Raw genomic sequence first — 23,828 nt, 5'->3', positions numbered from 1 at the left:
TTCTTCTTACAGCGGTTCTCAACCTGTGGGTCCCCAGTAGTTGTTGGACTACAACTCCCATCATCCCTGAGCTCTGGCCGTGCTAGCTAGGGATGATGGGAGTTGTAGTCCAACAACATCTGGGGACCCACAGGTTGAGAGCTGCTATGGGAGAAGCAGAAGGACCTGACAGCTGGATCTCAGCCTCTTGAGAATTTCAGCTTTTTTCATACTTTTATTTTTAAATGAACACAGGCAGGTTTCTAGACCTTGTGGAACTGAGCATCCTGAGAATTTCAGCTTTTTTTTGTCTTCCTATTTTTAAATGAACACAAGCAGGTTTCTAGGCCTCATGGACACACACACAAAAAAAGCGCCTCGAATTTGCACTTCAGCACCGTGAGGATTTAGGAGGTAAAAGTCCACAAAGAATTTTTTTAATCCTATTGAAAGAAGCAGTCTATATGGAATGTGGACCAGGCACAAAAACCTACTGGAAAGAAAAACGCCCCTGTGGCTATTTCCCACAAAAGAAAATAAATATGGGGGCATAAAGAAAATAAATATGGGGGCTACATTAAATTTTTTTGAAGGTGGTTGTAAACCTTAAAAAAACAAGAAGAGATTTGAGAATGGATATCCGATTGGTTTCAGTATTGTCAAGTAAATGAAATATTCTGCACAGAATTTTGCTTGATGGTTGCCATTAATTTGATTTTAATTTGATTTAATTAATTTTATAATGAATGTATTTTGATTGTTGTTAGCCGCCCTGAGCCCAGCTTCGGCTGGGGAGGGCGGGATATAAATAAAAATTATTATTATTATTATTATTATTATTATTATTATTATTATTATTATTATTATTTAGATATGCAGAACAAAGAGAAGACTTTGAAATCAAACTGTTAAGAGGGTAAGGAAAAAACAGATCTCAAAAATGTACAACGCAAGCACATTTTCAAACCTCACGGATGCAAAGAAAGTGCCAAAAAGATTCTTGAGAATGTTAGCCTTTTTCCTTTGGGTTGAAGAAATACAAGCAAGTTCCTAGACCTCATGGATGAAACCTGTGTTGGTAATGACTTGTGAAATTGCTGGGTGCGGAGATCTCTTTCTCGCTTCCCCTCTCGCTTGGACTACTGCAATGCGCTCTACGTGGGGCTACCTTTGAAGTTGACCCGGAAACTACAACTAATCCAGAATGTGGCAGAATCCAGAATGGTGACTGGGAGCGGCCGCCAAGACCACATAACACCAGTCTTGAAAGACCTACATTGGCTCCCAGTACGTTTCCAAGCACAATTCAAAGTGTTGGTGCTGACCTTTAAAGCCCTAAACGGCCTCGGCCCAGTATACCTGAAGGAGCGTCTCCACCCCCATCGTTCTGCCCGGACACCGAGGTCCAGCGCCGAGGGCCTTCTGGCGGTTCCCTCATTGCGAGAAGGAAAGCTACAGGGAACCAGGCAGAGGGCCTTCTCGGTGGTGGCACCCGCCCTGTGGAACGCCCTCCCATCAGATGTCAAGGAAATAAACAACTACCTGACATTCAGAAGACATCTTATGGCAGCCCTGTTCAGGGAAGTTTTTAATGTGTGACATTTTAGTGTATTTTTGGTCTCTGTGGAAGCCGCCCAGAGTGGCTGGGGAAACCCAGCCAGATGGGCGGGGTACAAATAATAAATTATTATTATTATTATTATTATTATTATTATACAGACCACAGGCCCATCCAGCTCAGCAGTGCTTACACTGGCCGGCAGCAGCTGTCCAGACATCCTCTCTCTCTCTCCAAGTTGCTTGTGCCATTGAAACCCCTCCGGGATACAGGGGCCTTGCACTTACCAATGTCCACGTGGTCTCTGCCCAGGGCTGCCAGCTTCAAGAAGAGAATCTCGTGGTAAACGCTCCTAAGGAGAAGAAGACAACGAGGAGAGGGAATCAGAGAAGCACAGAAGTCCCTGCGAAGGCGCCCATGGGACCGCGGGGAATTTTGTAGCTTGGCAACAGAGGGCCTGCTTTGCATGTAGAAGGTCCCCACTTTAAACCCCAGCATCTCCCGGTATGGTTGCCTGAAACTGTGGCGAGCTGCTGTCAATCAGTGCAGACAGCACTGAGTTGGATAGTCCAACAGACTGAGAGGTAGCTCCCTATGTTCCTATTAAACCATCCCTTTCTTCATGAGGCCTGCAATCTTGGCTTGCCTTTAGGGAAAGGATTAAGGCAAAATTAAATCCTTCGAAGACAGAGGTCCTCTGGCTGGGACGGGACGATATGGGATTGGGGGGGCAACTCCCATCTCTTGTGGGGGTGCAATTAGTCCCAGCACTGTCTGTTAAGAGTTTGGGTGTAATCTTTGATACCTCCCTCTCTATGGAGGCGCAGATTACAGCTATAACAAAGGCGGCCTTTTTTCATCTCCTTCAAACTAAGCAGTTGGCTCCTTACCTCTCTCGCCCTGACCTAGCCACTGTGATCCATGCGACGGTCACCTCCAGACTGGATAATTGTAACTCGCTCTACGTGGGGCTGCCCTTGAGACTGACCCAGAAACTCCAGCGGGTGCAGAATGCCGCGGCGAGACTCCTTACGGGGCCCTCGCTGCGGGATCACATTCACCCGGTGCTATACCAGCTGCACTGGCTCCCAGTGGGGTACAGGATCAGGTTTAAGGTGCTGGTTTTAACCTTTAAAGTCCTATACGGCTTAGGACCCTCGTACCTACGGGACCCCCTCTCCTGGTATATCCCACAGAGGAACTTACGGTCTTCAAACAAAAACATTCTGAAGGTCCCAGGCCACAGAGAGGTTAGGCTGGCCTCAACTAGAGCCAGGGCTTTTTCAGCTGTGGCTCCAATCTGGTGGAACACTCTGTCACAGGAGACTAGGGCCCTGCAGGACTTGACATCTTTCCGCAGGGCCTGCAAGACAGAGCTGTTCCACCAGGCCTTTGGTCAGGGCGCAGCCTGACTCCCTCCTTTGGCAGTCTTTACAGAACTTTACTTTATGGTTGCCATCAATTTTGATTTTAATTAATTTTTATAATGTTTCTAGAATGTTGTACTATTTTCGTGTTGTTAGCTGCCCTGAGCCCAGCTTCGGCTGGGGAGGGCGGGATATAAATAAAATTTATTATTATTATTATTATTATTATTATTATTATTATTATTATTATTATTGCAACAAGGCACTTGCCTTGGACGAGGAAGGCCTCTGGTTCCGACATCTCCAGGTATGTCTGCCCCAAATCCCAACAGTCCGACTTAATATAAGGCGTCTTCCTCTGTGACTATTTAAATATACCCTTCATCCAGAAGCATGGGAAGCAGAATCCTCCTTTTATCTTTAGGAGAGAGGGTAGCAGGACACCTGCCTTGCATGCAGAGCGCCCAAGCTTCAATTCTTTGACATGCCCAGGCAGGGCTGGGGAAAGACTCTCGCCTGAAACCCCAGACGGCCTCTGCCAGCCAGTGTAGGCAACACTGAGGCAGGTGGGCCTAAGCTTGCCGCAGGGACGTGCAGGAGTGGGTGGGCAGAGGGGAAGGAGAGGAGAAACCGTACCTGGGCATGTGTGCCGTGCCGGACTGCTCCTTCACCGTGTCCAGGAACAGAGAGATGGCCTTGTGCATCTCGCCCATCCCGACCGAGCTCAGCACAGCCTCCAGGAACGAGAGCGAGAAGGGGTGGTTGTGTCGGCGCCAGGACTGGAGGCGGGTGGGGATGTTACCTGGGTGGGGTGCGAAGAAAGGCGGTTACGTGTCTGCAAGCGGACTTATGCATATTGCTTTGCGCTACTTCCTGCTGCTTAACTGTGTTGCACAAAATGTGGATTCCCTCCTGTTATTATTAGTTGTAACCGTATTTGGTACTCTGTGAATTTTGCACTATATGGGGCGTGAGAGACAGAGAGTGTGTGCCTAAGTATGTACTGTATTTATGCACATCCAACTGACGTGTGACTGCACTAGGGATGGGCGATATTTATTTTATTTGTGGAATTTATATACTGCCCTATACCCGGAGGTCTCAATATTTATCAATATATTGTCCAAAACGGGTCTGGAGTCCCTATCGTGATATTGGTTTCATAATTGTTTGACCTGGCAATACAGTGGTACCTTGCTTCTCGAACTTAATCTGTTCCGGGAGTCTGTTCGACTCCTGAAACTGTTCAAAAACCAAGGTGTGGCTTCCGATTGGCTGCAGGAGCTTGAAGCCGCGTCTGACGTTTGGCTTCTGAAAAACGTTCGCAAACCGAAACACTTACGTCTGGGTTTGTGGCATTTGGGAGCTGATTTGTTCGGCAACTAAGCCATTTCGGAACCAAGGTTTGACTGTATATCGCAAATCATGATGCATGTCAGGGCTGGGCGATATATCGGCCAAAACCGGTCTGAAGTCCATATCGCGATATTGGTTTCATAATTTTTGACCTGGCAATATATCACGAATCATGATGTGTATGTGTGTATATGTTATGCAAAAAATCACAATGTGGGAAAAACCACGAAGCCAGCCGATGCCTCTACATAGCTCCATCCTTATTGCTGACATTGCAATATATCAATATGTGTGTTCAGGGCATGAGTGAGTGTGCATTGCCCCAAGCCCAGAAGTGGCAAAAAAAATGACCCTAAAAAAGACCGTAGAAAGGGCAGAAAAGGCGCAGAAACAGAGCCTAGCAAACCACGAGCCTTTGCAAGTTCAATTCCAGGAGCCCTTGTTGGATAGGTAAAAGACTTGGGACATTTCTGCTGAAATATGAAGTAGTTACACAAGTTGAATGAATGAATGAATGGATAGAAGGGTGGATGGATGGATGGAATAGCCCTCCCCTGCTGTTTGTCCCCAGGACAGAGAGGCAGACTGCTCTTGAACATGGAAGCTCCACTCCTCATGAACACGGTTGGTGAAAGGCTAAGTGGGATCACGCTTATCTAGCTCAGCGGGGTTTTCCTGCATAGCGAACAAACAAGACGCACTGGGGGAAGCCTCACAGGACATGGCGGGGGCAGGCCATCTCCTGGTATGGTCCCTCCCCTCCCTGTAGCAACCCCACGGAAAGGTAACCCGTGGTCTTGCTATTGCCAGAATCCACCGTTCTTACCGTGGAACCTCCAGAGGACGTAAAGTGGGGGGTAGGTGTCGGGGTCTGGCGTCAACACATCCCAGACCAAACGTACGTTCACGAGAAGCCCCTCCTGAGGCAAGCCCTGCGGAGAGGAAGGGCAGTCATTGGGGAAGGTCAGAGAGCGCAAAACAAATACAGTGGTACCTCAGGTTAAGAACTTAATTCGTTCCGGAGGTCCGTTCTTAACCTGAAATTGTTCTGAACCTGAAGCACCACTTTAGCTAATGAGGCCTCCTGCTGCCGCCACGCCGCCAGAGCACAATTTCTGCTCTCATCTTGAAGCAAAGTTCTTAAGCCGAGCATACCGGCAATAAATAACAATGGCGTAATGAAACACCGCAGGTACAACTTAAGTCACGTTGCATAATTAACCAATCAGTCAGTAAAATAACTGCGATGTTATTAACGGGCCGGCAGCTGAAATATAAGCCAAGTATCACAGCTGCAGTGCAAGCCGTATTGAGAAGCCAATGGTCAGGGATGAGGGGAGTTGGAGTCTAGCAACACTTGGAGGGCCACACCCTGGCTCCCCCTAACCCTGGTAACAGAATCATGGAATTGTAGAGTTGGAACGGGACCCCGAGGGTCATCTAGTCCAACCCCCCCCCCGAAATGCAGGAATCTCAGATAAAGCATCCAGGACAGATGACCATCCAATCTCTCCACAACTTCCTGAGGGAGACGGTTCCACTACTGAACAGCTCTTACTGTCAGATCTCTTACGGCCAGAAAGTCACAAACAATTTCTGGACAACTTGCTTTAGGGCAGTGGGGAGGAACCAGAAGTTACTAGACTACAACTCCCATCACCAGGGATGGCCAGGGCTAATGTGTGTGGCAGTCCAGCTACATCTGGAGGACCACAGGCTCACTGTGTGAAACATGTCCCAGCCAATCAGAGATCACATATCACATAATAATAATAATAAATTTTATTTATACCCCTCTCTCCCTGGCCAGAGCCAGGCTCAGGGCAGCTAACACCAATAAAATCACAGTAAAAACATAATAGGGGAAAAAGAGAGGGGGGGGGGAGGAAAAAACCCAAACCAATTTAAAATACAGGTTAAAATGCAATTTAAAATGCAGCCTCATTTTAAAATAGCTGATAAATCAATACCATAAGGGGAGGGAAACATAAGGGTCACACCAAGTCCAAACCAAAGGCCTGGTGGAACAGCTCTGTCTTGCAGGCCCTGCGGAAAGATCCCGCAGGGCCCTAGTCTCTTGTGACAAAGCATACCACCACGTTGGGGCCAGTGCTGAAAAGGCCCTGGCCCTAGTTGAGACCGATCTAACCTCCTTGAGGTTTGGGACCTCCGAAGTGGACCTTAAGGTCCTCCGCGGGGCATACCAGGAGAGGCGGTCCTGTAGGTACGTGGGTCCTAGGCTGCATAGGGCTTTAATGCACTTTCAGAGGTGTAAACTCCCATCACCCCTGACTGCTGGGAGTTGGGAGCCCAGCAATTTCCGGAGGGCAACAGGCTCTGTGCCCCTGCTTCACACCTCTGCAATTGTATTTAATATAAGATCCCTGATTGGTTGGGATGTGTGTCCAGGGCAGGGAGTGTCTTGTCCTTTAGATCTCAATGGCCTCCCATCACCCCTGACCATTGGGCCAGGCTGCCTGGGGTTGATGGGAGCTGGAGTCCAACAATGTGTTGAAGGGCCATAGAAGGTTCCCACCTCTCTTGGTCCAACCTATTTCGCTGGGTTGTTCCAGTGAGGATAAGGATGGAAGGGGAGATGATTCACCTGCGGTGCTGACTGGAAGTGTTTGCTGGCCAGGAGCAGCTGGGGGAGGCTGCTGGGCAGACCCAGGCGCTGGAAGTACCACACCAGGTTCCAGTAGATGATTGGGTGGTTGTCCACCAGCTCCGGCTGAGACAGGAAGTCCCCTCCCTCGTTCTCCAGGAGGGTCTCCAGCTCCTTCCGCAGGACTAAGGGACTCAGGTAGGCAAAGGCCAGGTGCTCCACTTCGGGGGCTGGACCCTGAGGAACCTGGAAGCGGGGGGGGGGGGGGACGAAACGAAGCACAGGTAAGAACAAGGAAGGCGTTGCGACTGACGTCAACCTCTGCGTTGCTCTCGCCCGTTTTCAACTTCACCACTGGACCCCACAATATAAAAAAGGGGCCAGGATTAAAAAATGGATAGGTAGGAAAACAGGAAGCTGACTTATACAGAGGGGGAATGTTTGGATCAGTGCTCTGGACGGAGAACCGCCTTCCACCTGCCCTTCTGGCAAGCTTCTGGGGGCCGCATTCTAACAATGGGAAGGGCCAGAGGCAACAGGAGGACAAGAGATTAATCTGAATTTCACCTCTGTAACAGTATGTTTCTGGCAGTTCTTATTCTTAACCGTAAGCAGGCTTAAGCCCCGTCAGGTAAAAAGGTGGGGTATGAATAAATTTCTACATGCACACTCGTACACATACCAGACAGGCAAGAGGAAGTATCAGATTTTGGTGAGGACTAGAAAGCTGATTTTTGAATTTAAAGACGGTAAATCGCAGGCCCGGCGCCGTGCCTGGTAGGGATCAAACGTGGCCATATGGAATTGAGCCAACTTCAAACGTTCCAGAAGCGAGTCCGCAGCATTTAATGCCAAGGGGGTGAGCCTGGGTTCAAAACAGGTCTGTCTAGCTAGAATGAGGGGAGGGGAGGGTGGGGAACCACAGGCTCAGGGGCCAGATGTGGCCCTCCACATACACCCTTCGCTAGGCCTGCTTTGTACCTTAAGTGTTTTTTCCTGTAACGTGAAGCCACGGGTTCGAGTCCTACCCTCCCTTGAACCCTGATTATGCCCTCTGGCTTCCCCTGGACGAGTCTCTTGCCTGTAGCAGGAACCAGCCCACTGCGCAAAGGTGCCATTTACATGCGTTGTCCCGCCCACTTCCGCCTCTGGCTCCGCCCACCACTGGCATCACGCGGCCCTCGAGAGCTTGCCCAAACGGGAATGAGGCCCTTGGGCTCTCCGTGTTGCTCCTCCTCTCATCGCAACTCCCCCATTTTCTAGCTGCAAGACCCAGAAGGTTCTCCCCCAAGCCCATCCGCACCGGAGACTCGGTGAAGCCGTTGCACAGAGACCCCGCCCTGGACTCCCTTCCGGGTTCCGGTTCAGCTTCATCCAGAGACAGGCAGTGGGAGCGGTCGCTGAGGACGGGGCCCTGGCTCCCTGGGGCGGGGGCTTCGCTGTCCCGCGGCCAATCGGAGGAGATAGAGCTGGTGTCCGAGGTGTCGGCGATGCTGGGGAGGCGGAAATGATGGAGAGAAAAACATCTACTCAATATATATGCCAACGTATTCTAGTCCTTTTTTTTCCTTCCAAACATGAGGACTAGAGCCTTACTTAAAAAAAGCTAGCACCAAGCGTCTTCCTTCAGCACTCAAAACAAGCCATAGATGAGACAGCTAACCTGTTTCTCGGCCTGCGTTGCAAAAAGGGAAAATCACATGTCTATGTGTGTAATAAATAAATAAATCCCTGCACCTAGAAAACTAGAATGCTGGAGAATATGCTGCTGGACTCCATCATCCTGACATACTAGATTTCTAGGTGCATGGAATATTTGGAGGGGGGTTTTTGCTTTTGCTTTTTGGACTTTTTTTTTTTTTTAAAAAAAGAGGAATTGAGCTCTCCTCTGAAGGTCAGAAAGGCACAACCCAGACACAGAGGGCTGTATCCAACCGAGTTCTACTCCAGAGTAGACCTATTGAAAATGGACCTAAATTACAGAGGTGCCTCGCAAGACGAAATTAATTCGTTCCGCGAGTTTTGTCGTCTTGCAATTTTTTTCGTCTTGTGAAGCACGGTGTCGGAAAAGTTTTGGAAAAGCTTCAAAAATCACCAAAGTCTTCAAAAACCTCAAAAAAGGCTACCACACCGCGTGCTATGAGTTGCTCCTTGAAGTCAAGTCGCAACTGTATTAACGGTGTTAAGAAAAAGGAAACAAACTTGCAAGACGTTTCCGTCTTGCGAAGCAAGCCCATAGGGAAAATCGTCTTGCGAAGCAGCTCAAAAAACAAAAAACCCTTTCGTCTTGCGTGTTTTCCGTCTTGCGAGGCATTCGTCGTGCGAGGTACCACTGTAGTCATGTCGATTCGTTTCAATGGTTCTTATTTGAAAAAAAAAGCCGAGTATTGCATACAATTCCAGGCTGACCACAGTTTGCTGTTATTTGCAAAGGGCTAAGCCTCTTGTCTCTGGAATCCTAAGAACAGTCTCAGTTCTCCAATTCTCTGCCAGCCATCCGCTCTGGCGCCACCTACTGGTGGCTCCCTGACTTCCGCCCCACCAGTCTTAGGAGCCTTTCATTGGTTGTAAGCACTGCCTGTCATTGCCTCTGGTGCCACCAAGTGGTGGGCCCCCTAAGTTCCGCCCCACCAGTCCCAAAGGACAGCAGCCATTGCTGCTGACCAGGCCACCCCTATAATGAAAGGGGAGTGGAACCCCTGGGGTTCTGACCTGGGGGCCGCCTGGAAATCCTGGATCTCAATGCTGAGGAAGGGCACGAAGGGGCGGGCGCAGAAGGAGCAGGTGGTGTTGAGGTTGGAATCGTCCGAACTCCAGCCGGCCATCACCTCTTCGTCGTACACCAGCGAGCTGCAGGCCTGGCACCGGGAACAGCTGGAGAGCAGGACCTGAGGAAGATCAGGAAAGAAAGTTGCTTGGCAAAGGCCCATAGAATCACAGAGGGCAAAGAGTGGCTTGCAGACTGTCAGTTGAAACAAGACAGTTCCCGGCCTGCAAGCTTAAAGTCACGGCACACAAGGACAAAGGATCAGGGAGGGAAGAGGAAAAAAGCAAGCTCTGGCACTGGCTCTTGAAGAACCGGTTCTTATTTGTGGCAAAGGGACAATTCAGGAGCAGGAGGCACCTAATGGAGCTCGTAGAAGAAGGTGGAGGACAGTGTTGTGTAGGGGATACAGTGACAGACTTGGACCTGTGAGACCCGAGTTCTGGTCTCTCTGCTCACCGGCTGACCTTGGACCATGCACAGGCCCTCAGACTAACGCACCTCATGGGTGTGTTGCAAAGATGAACTGGAGTTGGGGCAAGGGGGAACCATGTACCTTGATCTCCTAGGGAGAAAAGGCACAGTAGAAACGTAATACTAAATTAAATGAAATTAAACAGTCCAGCTGCAGTGTTTTGAACCAGCTGGAGTATCCAGATCAAGCCCCTGAAAGCAGCCCCACATTAAAGGTAAAGGGACCCTTGACCATTAGGTCCAGTTGTGGCCGACTCTGGGGTTGCGGCGCTCATCTCGCTTTATTGGCCGAGGGAGCCGGCGTACAGCTTCCGGGTCATGTGGCCAGCATGACTAAGCCGCTTCTGGAGAACCGGAGCAGCGCACGGAAACGCCTTTTACCTTCCCGCCGGAGCGGTACCTATTTATCTACTTGCACTTTGACGTGCTTTCGAACTGCTAGGTTGGCAGGAGCAGGGACCGAGCAACGGGATTCGAACCGCCAACCTTCTGATCGGCTATTCCTAGGCTCTGTGATTTAACCCACAGCGCCACCCGCATTCCAGCCCCACATTGAGTGCATTGCAAATAACTGAGGCTTAATCATGATGCTTGGACAGTACAACTACGGTACGTTAAAGTACGGATGGTGGAGAGAGGAGCTTTTGAGGGATGCAGGCAGAACGAGTCTGGGACGGGAAGCTGGAATATACCTCAACCGCCGGAGACTCTGTCAGCAGGTCGGTGGATTTCCGGAGGTTGAAACTGCACAAGGAGCTGTTCGAATAATCATACTCGCTGCCCAGGGACACGGAACTCTGTTGCAAAGAAAAGTGGGGTGGGGAATAATTGTTGAATTTTGTAGCATAAACCGTAACAAGAAATAACGCACGCCTCAAACGCAGACAGTGAATCGAGTAACCAAGCAAGGAGGAAGGGCGATAATAGGATCCCGGGTAGAGGCAACTCCCCATTTACACGGGGGTTAAGTCCTGAGGCAGCGCAAACTTAAGCGAAATTGCGTTTATTGGGAACATCATTGAAGAGGCCTGCAAACACCACCATCGCTCCCTCCAAATCTCCTTGCTCAAATTCCGACTCTCCCCAGGTCTCAAAGGTGGGTGCAAGGGCTCAAGGGATTGCACTTGCAAAGGCTTGTGGGATTGCTAAGCATAGTTTTGCGCCATTTTTGTGCTCTTTCAGGGCCGTTTTCGCCCCTTTTCATGCCACTTCCAGGTTTGTTTTTCACCTCCGCCAACCTAAGCAGTTGCCTCCTTATCTCTCTCACCCTGACCTAGCCACTGTGATCCACGCGACGGTCACCTCCAGATTGGATTACTGTAACTTGCTCTACGTGGGGCTGCCCTTGAGACTGACCCAGAAACTCCAGCGGGTGCAGAATGCCACGGTGAGACCCCTTACGGGGTCCTCGCTGCGGGATCACATTCACCCGGTGCTATACCAGCTGCACTGGCTCCCGGTGGAGTACAGGATCAGGTTTAAGGTGCTGGTTTTAACCTTTAAAGCCCTATACGGCCTAGGACCCTTGTACCTACGGGACCGTCTCTCTTACCGCCTCTCCTGGTATGTCCCACGGAGGACCTTATGGTCTTCAAACAAAAACATCTTGGAGGTCCTGGGAGGTTAGGCTGGCCTCAACTAGAGCCAGGGCTTTTTCAGCTGTGGCCCCGATCTGGTGGAACATTCTGTCAGAAGAGACTAGGGACCTGTGGGACCTGACATCTTTCTGCAGGGCCTGCAAGACAGAGCTGTTCCACCAGGCCTTTGGCCAGGGCACAGCCTGATCCCCTCCTTTGGCAATCCTCACAGCCCAATGGTTGCCATTAATCTGATTTGAACTGATTTTATAATGAAATGAAATGATTTTAGAATGTTGTATCATTTTACTGTTGCTAGCCGCTCTGAACCCGTCTTCGGCTGGGGAGGGCGGGATATAAATAAACTTTTATTATTATTATTATTGTTGTTGTTGTTGTTGTGGCAAGACGCAGCCCTTGAACACACATAAATGAGGAGTTGCCTAAACAGGCCGGAAGCCACACAGCCTGCTGCTCAGGCCTCCCTACCTCGGAGGCAGTGGAGCCCGGGCGCTCACGAGGAAGCAACAAGCGGCTTTCCAGCGGGCTGCGGCGAGGTGGGAGGTCCCGCTGCTCGGACCCACAGCGTGTGTGCGAATGCTCCGCGGTGGTGCCGTGTCTCAGCGACGGCCGCTTGATGGGAGAGAGCAGCTGCTGGAGTTTGGCGGCTAGGCTTCTGCGCGGTGTGCCGCTCCCTATGCCACGGTTTTCTGCCCCTGTGGTGGAGCCATCCAACCGTCCCGGGCCCGGCTGAGTGTCCACGCTGCTCAGGGTCAACCTGTCGCTCTCGTCTGTCAAGAAGCTGCTGACGTCCGACAGGCTCCCGTCCTCAGAGCTCCCGGCCCGGCCTTGCAGCCAGTGGGGCAGGGCGGGTAGCGTGCTGCTGCCGCCGTGGTCTGTGGCGCCCAGGCCCTTGGTCGCTGCAAAGCGGGAGAGGACAGGAAAGGACTGATATGGGTTACAGCAGTACGTTTCCGAGCACAATTCAAAGCGTTGGTGCTGACCTTTAAAGCCCTAAACGGCCTCGGCCCTGTATACCTGAAGGAGCATCTCCACCCCCATCGTTCTACCCGGACACTGAGGTCCAGCGCCGAGGGCCTTCTGGCGGTTCCCTCGCTGCGGGAAGCCAAGTTACAGGGAACCAGGCAGAGGGCCTTCTCGGTAGTCACACCCGCCCTGTGGAATGTCCTCCCACCAGATGTCAAAGAGATAAACAACTATCTGACTTTTAGAAGACATCTGAAGGCAGCCCTGTTCAGGGAAGTTTTTAATGTGTGACATTTTAATGTATTTTTAATCTTTGTTGGAAGCCGCCCAGAGTGGCTGGAGAAACCCAGCCAGATGGGTGGGGTACAAATAATAAATTATTATTATTATTATTATTATTACAGTGGTACCTCGGGTTAAGTACTTGATTCGTTCTGGAGGTCCGTGCTTAACCTGAAACTGTTCTTAACCTGAAGCACCACTTTAGCTAATGGGGCCTCCTGCTGCTGCCGCGCCACCAGAGCACGATTTCTGTTCTCATCCTGAAGCAAAGTTCTTAACCCGAGGTACTATTTCTGGGTTAGCGGCGCCTGTAACCTGAAGCGTATGTAACCCGAGGTACCACTGTATTATTATTATTATTATTATTATTATTATTAGGCCAGGGCGTGGGGTCAAATGCGGCTCTCCAAGCCACGCTATCTGGCCCTCAGGGCATGCCAAGCACTGTCCCTGCTTTGCACCCTCCTTGATGGTTTTTGCCTAGCTGGAACCTGTCCGTGGACTCTGCTTGTGCCTCTTGGCCTGCCTTAATGGAGGGTAAAGCAGGTGGGGTTTACCAATGTGTGTAAGGAAGTGTCCTACTGTAAGAAATAAAATTCATGCTCATTGCCCCTCCCACTTTGGGCTCTGTCCCCGCCCACCACTGCACACGGCCCTTGGAATGTTCGTTGCCCCTCCCACTTTGGGCTCTGGCCCCGCCCACCACTGCACACAGCCCTTGGAATGTTCGTTGCCCCTCCCACTTTGGGCTCTGTCCCCGCCCACCACTGCACACAGCCCTTGGAATGTTCGTTGCCCCTCCCACTTTGGGCTCTGGCCCCGCCCACCACTGCAGACAACCCTTGGAATGTTCGTTGCCCCTCCCACTTTGGGCTCTGGCCCCGCCCACCACAGGCACATGGCCACTGGAAACCTGCGAGAATTCGGCGGATACAGCGGAGCAGAAAGGTATTCCTGAAGTGTTGGCCTAGTTTATAGAGAAAAAGCGAGTAAGAGGAACACTAGAACTCGGGAACATCCAGCGTTAAACTGTGGAACTCCCTGCCACAGGAGGCAGCGATGGCCACCAAGGCGGATGGCTTTAAAAGGGGACTGGGCAAATTCACAGAGGGGAAGGCTATCAAGGCCAATAGCCACGACGACTGTCTTCTGACTCCACAGTCGGAGGCAGTGATGCTTTTGAATACCAGCTGAAAGCCACAAGAGAGAACGATGCTCTTGTGCTCCGGTCTGACTGATCCAAGAGCTCTTATTAGGTTCTCCCTCCTCCCCCCGTTGGATATATTGATCCTGTTGCAACTATTTTCGAGATCCTTAATGCATTTTGCCCATCTCCCATTTTAAAAAAGAAAGGAAGGAAGAAAAGAAATAGGAGGTGTCGCCCCTCTCCAAGGACCCCTCCGCCCGCCTCCAAAACTCACCACGAGCCACTCCAGCTTCTGGCTCCTGCTGAGGGAAACTGAGGCTGCCGCTCTTCACCAGCGACGTGGACGGAAGGTTCTCGGTCACGTTGCCCCCAGACCAAGTCGTCTGCCGCTGCAGATTGGACCGGGAGCGGGACCGGGAGCCTGGCATCTTGATGCTTCTGCCTTCTGCCAACGGAAGAAGGGAGAAAAATGCCGTCTCCAGCAGCAAGCTTGGACCAAACCTTTTAAGTCCTTTGCATCACAATTAACCTGCTAGCATATCCATCCCAATGACCTCTAGATGACACTTTTCTGGACCTGTTTACCTCCCCGCACCCAGACCCCACCTCAAAGCAGTTTGGGGAAATCAAATCACACTTTCAAAGGCACCTTTCAACCATCAACACTCTCCCTCCTCAACGATTTTCTCTCTCCCTGGACTGCCTCCGCCAGCGGCCGTTCTCCCAGGCAACAGCTGAGGTACAAGGCCCCTTCCATCGGCTTGCCAAATTTGCCCCATCTTCCATGTGACAGCCCTTTAGCTATACGAAGATGGCTATCATGTGTGATGGCCTGGGAATCAGATTCAGAGGCTGAACCTGAGGAATCTCAGCCTGCACATGAGTCCTCGCCTCCAGGACCGGCTGAGATGGGGCTGGGGCCTGAGCCTGAAGGGTCCTCACCTGTGCTGGATCCTCAGGTGCAGGCACCAGCTGAGTCTGCTCTGGCTCCTGAGGTGATGGAGGACCCATTGCCTGCAGGTGCTCCACTCTCAGCCCCGTCAGGGGAAGCTGAGGTTGCCTCTGGGTCCGGTAACCCTCCAGCCTCTCCTGAGCTGCAGAGGCTCAGGGCAGAGAGGTGGAGGGAACTAAGTTCTCGCAGGAGGAGTGCTCGCCTCCAGGCCAGGAGAGGCGAGTCACCTGAGGATCGGGGCCACCCTATGCCTCAGAGGAGATAAAAGCCAGCCAGCCCAGTCCCAGGTTGCGGGAGCAAAATTGTTGGTAACCTGTTCCTGCCGGCAGCCTGTCCTGCTCTTCTGCCAGAGTTCCTGACCTCACCCGACTCCTTGCCTTGGACCCCGCTTCAGGCTTGATGGACAGCCCCCCATACCACACCCTCGACCTCGGACTGGACTCGGACCACGTCGCACGGTAACCCCCAAGGACCAGCACATCATGTCTCCTCTCAACTCTCCTCTTTCTCAGGCTAAACCTACCCAGCTCCTTCAACCTCATAAGGCAAGGTTTCCATACCTGACTGGCTGCTGACACTCTGTGATTCTGCCTCGCGCTGCCGCTGCCGCAGGGGCTGGCGGAACTGGGCGGCCCCCAGGACGACGTTGCGCAGCTTGGCCCAGCGGAGGCGGCCTCCCTGGGTACCAGATGGCCATTTGCATTCCAAAATGGCCTATGGATGAGCAGGAGGAAGAGGTGAGAGGGTAACAAAGTAAGTGGCGGGCGGAAGGGAGCTCTCAGGATCTTGAGACCATATAACGCCGGTCCTGAAAGACCTACATTGGCTCCCAGTACATTTCCGAGCACAATTCAAAGTGTTGGTGTTGACCTTTAAAACCCTAAACAGCCTCGGTCCAGTATACCTGAAGGAGCATTTCCACCCCCATCATTCTGCCCGGACATTGAGGTCCAGCGCCGAGGGCCTTCTGGCGGTTCCCTCACTGCGAGAAGCAAAACTACAGGGAACCAGGCAAAGGGCCTTCTCGGTGGTGGCACCCGCCCTGTGGAACGCCCTCCCATCAGATGTCAAAGAGATAAAGAACTACCTGACATTTAGAAGACATCTGAAGGCAGCTCTGTTCAGGGAAGTTTTTAATGTGTGACATTTTAATGTATTTTGCTGTGGGTTAAACCACAGAGCCTAGGACTTGCCAATCAGAAGGTCGGCGGTTCGAATCCCTGCAACGGGGTGAGCTCTTGTTGCTTGGTCCCTGCTCCTGCCAACCTAGCAGTTCGAAAGCACGTCAAAGTGCAAGTAGATAAATAGGTACTGCTCTGGCGGGAAGGTAAACGGTGTTTCTGTGCGCTGCTCTGGTTCGCCAGAAGCAGCTTAGTCATGCTTGTCACATGACCCAGAAGCTGTATAAAGTGAGATGAGCGCCGCAACCCCAGAGTCGGACACGACAGGACCTAATGGTCAGGGGTCCCTTTACTTAATCTTTGTTGGAAGCAGCCCAGAGTGGCTGGGGAAGCCCAGCCAGATGGGAAGCGTACAAATAATAAATTACTATTACTATTACTATTACTATTACTACTGGCAGATCTCAGGGCAATTTGCCAGAGATCAGCAAGGGATTCTGATCCCCAGTTATAAATCTTTTGTCCCCTCCCTAAATTGGGTGAGAAATAATGCTTAGGGGCGGAACTAGACATGAGCATCCTTCTGCAGTTCCCTGGCCTGAATATGTGGCTCTTTCCATCATCCTCATGAGTCCCTGGGGCAAGTCCCCTACAGCCTCTTCCATTCCAGAACCACACAGGAGCACTGGCCTGCAGGTACCAGTTCCAAGCCCTCTCAGCCTTGCGCTGAGACAACATCTCCCATAGCTCAGCCAGCTGGGCTTGCTCGGAGCTCTCCAGGGTCCTGATCTGTCTTTTCAGGCCTGACTCTGGGCCAGAAAACCTCTCATAATCACTGCCACTTCTCTCTGCAGGTCCCCCAAGCCCCAGGGGGAACAGCAGACGCCGGACACACATCCTTATACCCTGTGCCCTGCTGAAGCAGAATGCCCTCTGACAGAGCCAAGGCGGCACGAGGGAAAGTGGAGAGGTCTGCAAGCGAGTGAGCAAGGTACCTTGTTGTAGTAGCCATAGGTGATGGTGTTGGGCACAATGCCAGCCCGCTTCATCTCCAGCAGCACTCGGACGGAGAGGACAGGCTCGCCGTATTGACCACACAGCTGCATCAGGATTCGGTAGCAAACCTGAGAAGCGGGAGGGCAAAGAGAGGGCATGAACGGTTGTGGGTCGCTTATCCCCTTCCCTGCCTTACCCCTTGCCAAGGGAGAATACCACATGACAGACCTACAATTCAGTATATCTGAAGGAGCGTCTCCACCCCCACCGTTCTGCCCAGACACTGAGGTCTAGCTCCGAGGGCCTTCTGGCGGTTCCCTCACTGTGAGAAGCCAAGTTACAGGGAACCAGGCAGAGGGCCTTCTCGGTAGTGGCACCCACCCTGTGGAACGCCCTCCCACAAGATGTCAAAGAGAACAACAACTACCAGACTTTTAGAAGACATCTGAAGGTAGCCCTGTATTTACGGGACCGCCTCTCCTGGTATGCCCTGCAGAGGACCTTAAGGTCCATGATAGTTTAGAGGTCCTGGGCCCTAAGGAAGTCAAATTATCCTCCACTAGGGCCAGGGCCTTCTCAGTGATGGCTCCAACCTGGTGGAATGCTTTGTCCCATGAGACCAGGGCCTTGCAGGATTTAACTTCCTTCCACAGGGCCTGTAAGACAGAGCTATTCCGCCTGGCTTTCAATTTGAACTTAGCCTGATCTTTTATTCCCCTTCCTTCCCTTCCCCTCCCCTTTTTATGAAGATTACCCGCTCTGGGATCCCACAGCTAATTCTCCCCTGGCCTCCTCGCTGGCCCAAATAGGACTCATTTAGCCAGCTAGCCCTGGTGATCATCTAATGTTTATTGGATGGATTTCCCCCCTAAATTGATTTTTGATTTTATTGTTATTCACGTTTTATACTGTATTTTATGCTGGTTTTCTGTTGCCTCAATTAAATGTTTTAAATTTGTTGTTAGCCGCCCTGAGCCCGGTTTTCTGAACGGGGAAGGGTGGGGTATAAAAATAAACAAATTATTATTATTATTTATTATAAGAAGCCGGTTCAGATGAATTCAAAGGACCGAACCAATTCTGCACACTAAAGATGGGGGAGACGGCATCAGGCTCCAGCAACTACCTCATCGGGAAGCACCACCTTCTTGGTCTCCATCTGCTTCAGCACCTCATAGGCCGTCTGCAGGGCCCGCACCTTAGAGGTTGCAGCCCGCACGTAAGTGGGCAGCGTGATGAACCACAGGCCGTAGCAGTGCCCAAGCAGGCACTTAGCCCACATATCGGGCATCGCGGAGTACTTCTGAGCCACTCGCTGGGCTACCTTCATTTCCTGGAAGGGGTGGGGAATGAATGAATGAATCTTTATTTGCGTCAGCCATCGGCCATAGCAATAAAACAACAATACGATATACAAAGAATAGAAATAAAAAGTCAATTATATAAAATACATTTTTAGGGTTTTGAATCAATCAATTTATTCTGATTGCCTCAGAAAAAACCCGGCAACCTTTGCTGTCACCTGCTCATCTTGATGATCTGCCAAGAGAAAAGCACTGTGGCAGTGGCTGGCCGACGCAGAAGAGACAATAAAAGAGGGGTGATAATCTCCTTCCACAAGTCTTTATAAAGAGTGCAAGCCAGGAGAGCATGCGCCACCGATTCGGTACTGCCATCCCCACAGGGACATAAACTTTTTATGTGGAATATGTTGGAATCCCCTTGTGTGGGGAAGATTTGTGGGGTTTTGGGGAGAAGAGAGGGAGAAGGTCACAACTGAACTCAAACAATTTATTTCTCAACTGCACTGTAGCCCAAGGTCAACAGGGATTAAGGTAAAGGTAAAGGGACCCCTGACCATTTGGTCCAGTCGTGGCCGACTCTGGGGTTGCGGCGCTCATCTTGCTTTACTGGCCGAGAGAGCCGGCATACAGCTTCCGGGTCATGTGGCCAGCATGAGTAAGCCGCTTCTGGCGAACCACAGCAGCGCACGGAAATGCCGTTTACCTTCCCGCCGGAGCGGTACCTATTTATCTACTTGCACTTTGATGTGCTTTCGAACTGCTAGGTTGGCAGGAGCAGGGACTGAGCAACGGGAGCTCACCCCATCGCGGGGATTTGAACTGCCGACCTTCTGATCGGCAAGTCCTAGGCTCTGTGGTTTAACCCACAGCGCCACCCGCGTCCCCAACAGGGATTAGCCAGGGTTATTTCTACCCAGAGCAGACCTGCTGAAGTTAATCAACCAGGGTTAGGCCACATCTGAACCATACTACTAAAGCCCTGTGGTATCTTTCCAAACCATCATGGCTTCCTCCGCAGGACTCTTGGGAACTGTGGTCAGTTAATGGTGCTGAGAGTTAGGAGACCACTATTCCCTTTCCAGGGACGCGGGTGGCGCTGTGGGTTAAAGCCTCAGCGACTAGGACTTGCCGATCGAAAGGTCGGCGGTTCGAATCCCCGCGGCGGGATGCGCTCCCGTCGCTTGGTCCCAGTGCCTGCCAACCTAGCAGTTCGAAAGCACCTGTGGGTGAAAGTAGATAAATAGGGACCGCTTACCAGCGGGAAGGTAAACGGCGTTCCGTGTGCTGCGCTGGCTCGCCAGATGCAGCTTTGTCACGCTGGCCACGTGACCCGGAAGTGTCTCTGGACAGCGCTGGCCCTCGGCCTCTTGAGTGAGATGGGCGCACAACCCCAGAGTCTGTCAAGACTGGCCCGTACGGGCAGGGGTACCTTTACCTTTATTCCCTTTCCAGAGCTATAACTCCCAGAGTTCCCTGGGAAGAGGGATTGAATGTCAAAACAGCTCTGGGAATGAGGTCTCCTAACAGCTCTCAGCACCCTCAACAATTGACAGTCCCCAGAATCCTTTGTGGGGGAAGCCATGTCTATTTAAAAAGATTTTTCACACACAGGGCTTTAAATGTGCAATGTGAAAGTGCCCTTAAAGGACACCACCCCTATCGTTTAGCCAAGGCACTGAGGTCCAGCTCCGAGGGCCTTCTGGCAGTTTCCTTCCCTGCGAGAAGTGAGGTTACAGGGAACCAGGCAGAGGGCCTTCTCGGTAGTGGTGCCCACCCTGTGGAACGCCCTCCCATCAGATGTCCAGGAAATAAACAACTATTTGACTTTTAGAAGACATCTGAAGGCAGCCCTGTATTGGGAAATTTTTTATGTCTCATGTTTTACAATTTTTTATGTGCTATAAGGCACAGAGTGGCTGGGGACACCTGTAGCCACTGCTGCAAGCCCAGGCACAAACCCTACCTGTTTGGTCCTACGTGGAGCTGGGCTGCTGGGAGCGCTGGTCTGGGCTTGGCAGAGTGAGGGCATGAGCTGGTCCTGGGGCCGCTCAAAGAGCTTGGCCTGTAGCCTGGGGAAGCCGTCGTACCTGGAGTGGAGAGAGAGGAGGCAGCGGTCGGCTGAGTTGTGGCCTTCCCCCTTGAAATAAAGCAAGCTTCTAGACCTCCTGCTTCTGAATAGTTCTAAACAGGCACATAGGAAGGGCCATATACAGAATCCGACCGCTGTCCCCCTAGCTCAGCACTGACCACACTGACGGTCAGCAGCTCTCTGGGGTTTCATGCAAATTTGCAAAGCAGATGCTCTAACACTGAGCGGCAGCCCCTTCCTGCAAAAGGAAAGTAAGATTCTAGTCCTCACTGTTCTGAATAAATAGGAAAATGGGTCACTTGAGTTGGATGGTTGGTGCAGCTAGCTCAATATCGCTGACACGGACTGGTAGTAGCGCTGGTTTCTCCTGGTCACCTCAAGGTGTGACCGGGATGATTGCAGGCCCACTAATTAATTTCAAAGGGTCCTATCTGAGTAGGGTCAACATTCTGATGCAACCCAAAAAACAAAACAAAGATGAAATCTCAAGCTATGCTCTCTCTCAACGTTTGAACAAAATTATCTAAACTGTTGACGTTCCTCCCACACCCCAATTTATACACACAAAATCATTGTGTGTTATGGTAAGTGACACAGAAGCCTTCTTCAAACATTTGGAGGGCTGTCACGTCACAAGCTAGATTTCCGCTGCTCCAGAAGTCAGGACCTGAACCAAGGCATTCAAGTTGCAAGAAAAGAAGTTCCGACTAAAAGTAAGAGCTGTTCGGCCGGGGACTCTTTAGCTGTGATTTCTGTATCACAGAGGGTTGGGCTGGATGACTCCTGAGGGGCCCCTTCCCAACTCTGCCATGCTGTGATTCCAGCAGAACTCACTGGTAGCGCGCTGGCAGCTCAGTGCCATTGGGTCCGGTGGGCTCCTCCGGGGGCATGATGAAGACGGTGTGTTCGCTGCCATGAGTGTCGTCTAGTTCAATCAGGGGAGATTCCTCCATCTTCTCCAGGTCCACCTGCACCTGAGCAGGAACAGCGATGGCAGGAGAGAGAGATCTTGTGAAGTAAATTAACGTGGAATCATGGCCTCACATCAGGGGATCTAGGAAGGGGTCACTTTTCAAAGTCCCTTTTTTAATTTAATGACCATTTGAGGGAGTTCTTGTAGACTGCAAAAGCCTTACAGTGATACCTTGGTTCTCAAACTTAATCTGTTCCGGAAGTCCGTTCCAAAACCAAAATGTTCCAAAACCTCAGCGTAACACTCAAATCAGAAGCGTAACACTCAAAATGGAGCACGTTTGGCTTCTCAAAAAAGTTTGCTTCTCAAAAAAACTTACTTTCGGGTTTGCAGTGTTTGGGTTCCAAGTTGTTTGAGTACCAAGGCATTTGAGAACCAAGGTACCACTGTAATGGGACTGGATTAAGTTCTGCGGGGGCAGCCACCCACCCTTGACTGAAGTATCCCCCCATTGCTTTAAGTAGCACACTCGACAGATGAAATTCACCAAATCTCATTTTGACTGATCTGTACAGCATCCATTTCCTGGGCCCCAGCTGAACCCACATTTAGCTCCTTTCCTGTCACACCTTCTCCACGCAGGAGTCGAAGAACTCTAGGGACGTGTGGCGGTCGTTGACGAAGGAGCACTCCTCAATGAACTGTGTGAAGAGTTGGGTGCGGAGGAGCTGCCCATAAAACTTGTGATACGCCCGGTCACGTGACTTCAGGAAGCCTGGATTGGGGGGGGGGGGGAATGGGAGGCAGTGGTGGTGTAGTGGTTAGAGCACTGGACAGGTAGACTCAGGTTCAAATCTGCACTCAAGATATTGCCGTAGTTATCTACTCATCTCATGAAATTTATGGACTGTATGATTGCAGAAAACAAGCAAAAAACCTCAAAGAGGTTTTACAAAAAATATAGCGACAAAACAGCTATTTTAAACACCGGAAAAAATAATTCAGATCAACGCCAAAGCTAAAAAGCAGGCTAAAACACGTGTCATAAAACACATTTCATAACGTTTGTATACCGCTTATTAAAAAAAAAGCAAAAAGCCTCAAACATTTTGTTGTTGTTGTTATGTACGCATCTTGTAAAATTTATCTACCGTATGATTGCAGAAAACAAGCAAAAAACCTCAAAGAGGTTTTGCAAAAATAAAGCGACGAAATTATCAGAAAAACAACTATTTGAAGAATTCAAAAGAAGAAGAAGAAGAGTTTGGATTTGATATCCCGCTTTATCACTACCCTAAGGAGTCTCAAAGCGGCTAACATTCTCCTTTCCCTTCCTCCCCCACAACAAACACTCTGTGAGGTGAGTGGGGCTGAGAGACTTCAGAGAAGTGTGACTGGCCCAAGGTCACCCAGCAGCTGCATGTGGAGGAGCGGGGAAGCGAACCCGGTTCACCAGATTACGAGTCCACTGCTCTTAACCACTACACCACGCTGGCTCTCAGAAAATATCAACGACAAAGCTGAAAATCAAACTAAAACATGTCTACATTTTATACGTCTCAATGGTCTGTGTCATCTTGGGAGGCAGGATATAGTCCCTGCGACCAGAAGCTGCTGATATCCTCCATGAAGATGCCCTCCCCCACTGGAACATAAGGAGATAGCTCAGTCGGAAGATCATGAGCCTTTTAATCTCAGGGTTGTGGTTTGAGCCCCACGTGGGGCGAAAGATTCCTGCATTGCAGGGAGCTGGGCCAGACAATTCTAGCCGAGCATCTTCTCCTCCAGGGGAAGCCCCCACGCAGGACCCGGGCGCCGCGACAGCTCCCTCCCCTGTCTTGCCGTACCCTGGAGGTTGAAGAGGCTACTGGAGTCGCGGGTCTTCTCAGAGGGTGCCTGCGTGATGGGCAGGAGGTAGCAGCGGTAGCCCTTGAGGAGGCAGGCCATGAAGCGCAGGAAAGCCCCCTGGATGTCCAGTTCCAGCTGTTTCCGCCGGCCGTAGATGAGGTCGTAGTCGGTCAGCAGGAATTCCAGGGTGGCTTCCTCGACGGGCCGGTTGTACACTGCAGAGGAGAGGGCGACAAAGGCATCGCATTAACAACAGGGAACCGCAGACCTAGGGGAGGGCCTTCCGGGCCTCTCTATTTTTCTCTTGGGACTTCCCCTGGCCAGATTCCCACACAGACCCTGTTTCACCCCTTCCCTGAGTGCTTCTACCGGGGTGGAATATGCCCATGGACCATAGTTATGCCTCTTGCTTGTTTGGAGGAAAAAGAGGAGCGTTAGCCATGGTTTCGTGTCACAACATTTGCATCCCCTCTGATCCTAATTCCCTCCACTGCATGCACTGACTACTC

The 23,828-nt window shown here is 51.1% G+C and overlaps 1 protein-coding gene across 3 annotated transcripts in view; it reads right to left on the bottom strand.

Moving 5' to 3' along the window:
* Positions 1-1,581: 1,581 nt before the first annotated feature.
* Positions 1,582-23,828, bottom strand: part of DENND4B (DENN domain containing 4B) — a 50,483-nt gene continuing 28,236 nt past the window's right edge. For 2 of the 3 annotated variants that reach the window (XM_077920032.1, XM_077920033.1), the window contains 16 exons: positions 23,319-23,534; positions 22,101-22,246; positions 21,393-21,532; positions 20,433-20,556; positions 18,292-18,498; positions 17,165-17,293; positions 15,609-15,762; positions 14,371-14,541; positions 12,170-12,600; positions 10,796-10,900; positions 9,578-9,753; positions 8,169-8,358; positions 6,866-7,111; positions 5,087-5,192; positions 3,541-3,706; positions 1,712-1,889 (listed from right to left, as the gene is read on the bottom strand). In XM_077920032.1, the coding sequence (XP_077776158.1) occupies positions 1,727-1,889; positions 3,541-3,706; positions 5,087-5,192; positions 6,866-7,111; positions 8,169-8,358; positions 9,578-9,753; positions 10,796-10,900; positions 12,170-12,600; positions 14,371-14,541; positions 15,609-15,762; positions 17,165-17,293; positions 18,292-18,498; positions 20,433-20,556; positions 21,393-21,532; positions 22,101-22,246; positions 23,319-23,534 (2,870 nt within the window). In that variant the 3' untranslated portion in view covers positions 1,712-1,726. Of the gene's footprint in view, positions 1,890-3,540; positions 3,707-5,086; positions 5,193-6,865; positions 7,112-8,168; positions 8,359-9,577; positions 9,754-10,795; positions 10,901-12,169; positions 12,601-14,370; positions 14,542-15,608; positions 15,763-17,164; positions 17,294-18,291; positions 18,499-20,432; positions 20,557-21,392; positions 21,533-22,100; positions 22,247-23,318; positions 23,535-23,828 lie in introns of all 3 variants that reach the window. The other variant, XM_077920034.1, reaches the window with a different exon arrangement.

The sequence above is a fragment of the Podarcis muralis genome, chromosome 16 (genome assembly GCF_964188315.1).
Source record: "Podarcis muralis chromosome 16, rPodMur119.hap1.1, whole genome shotgun sequence".
Lineage (NCBI taxonomy): Eukaryota > Metazoa > Chordata > Lepidosauria > Squamata > Lacertidae > Podarcis > Podarcis muralis.
This window is presented reverse-complemented; position numbering and strand designations above follow the sequence as displayed.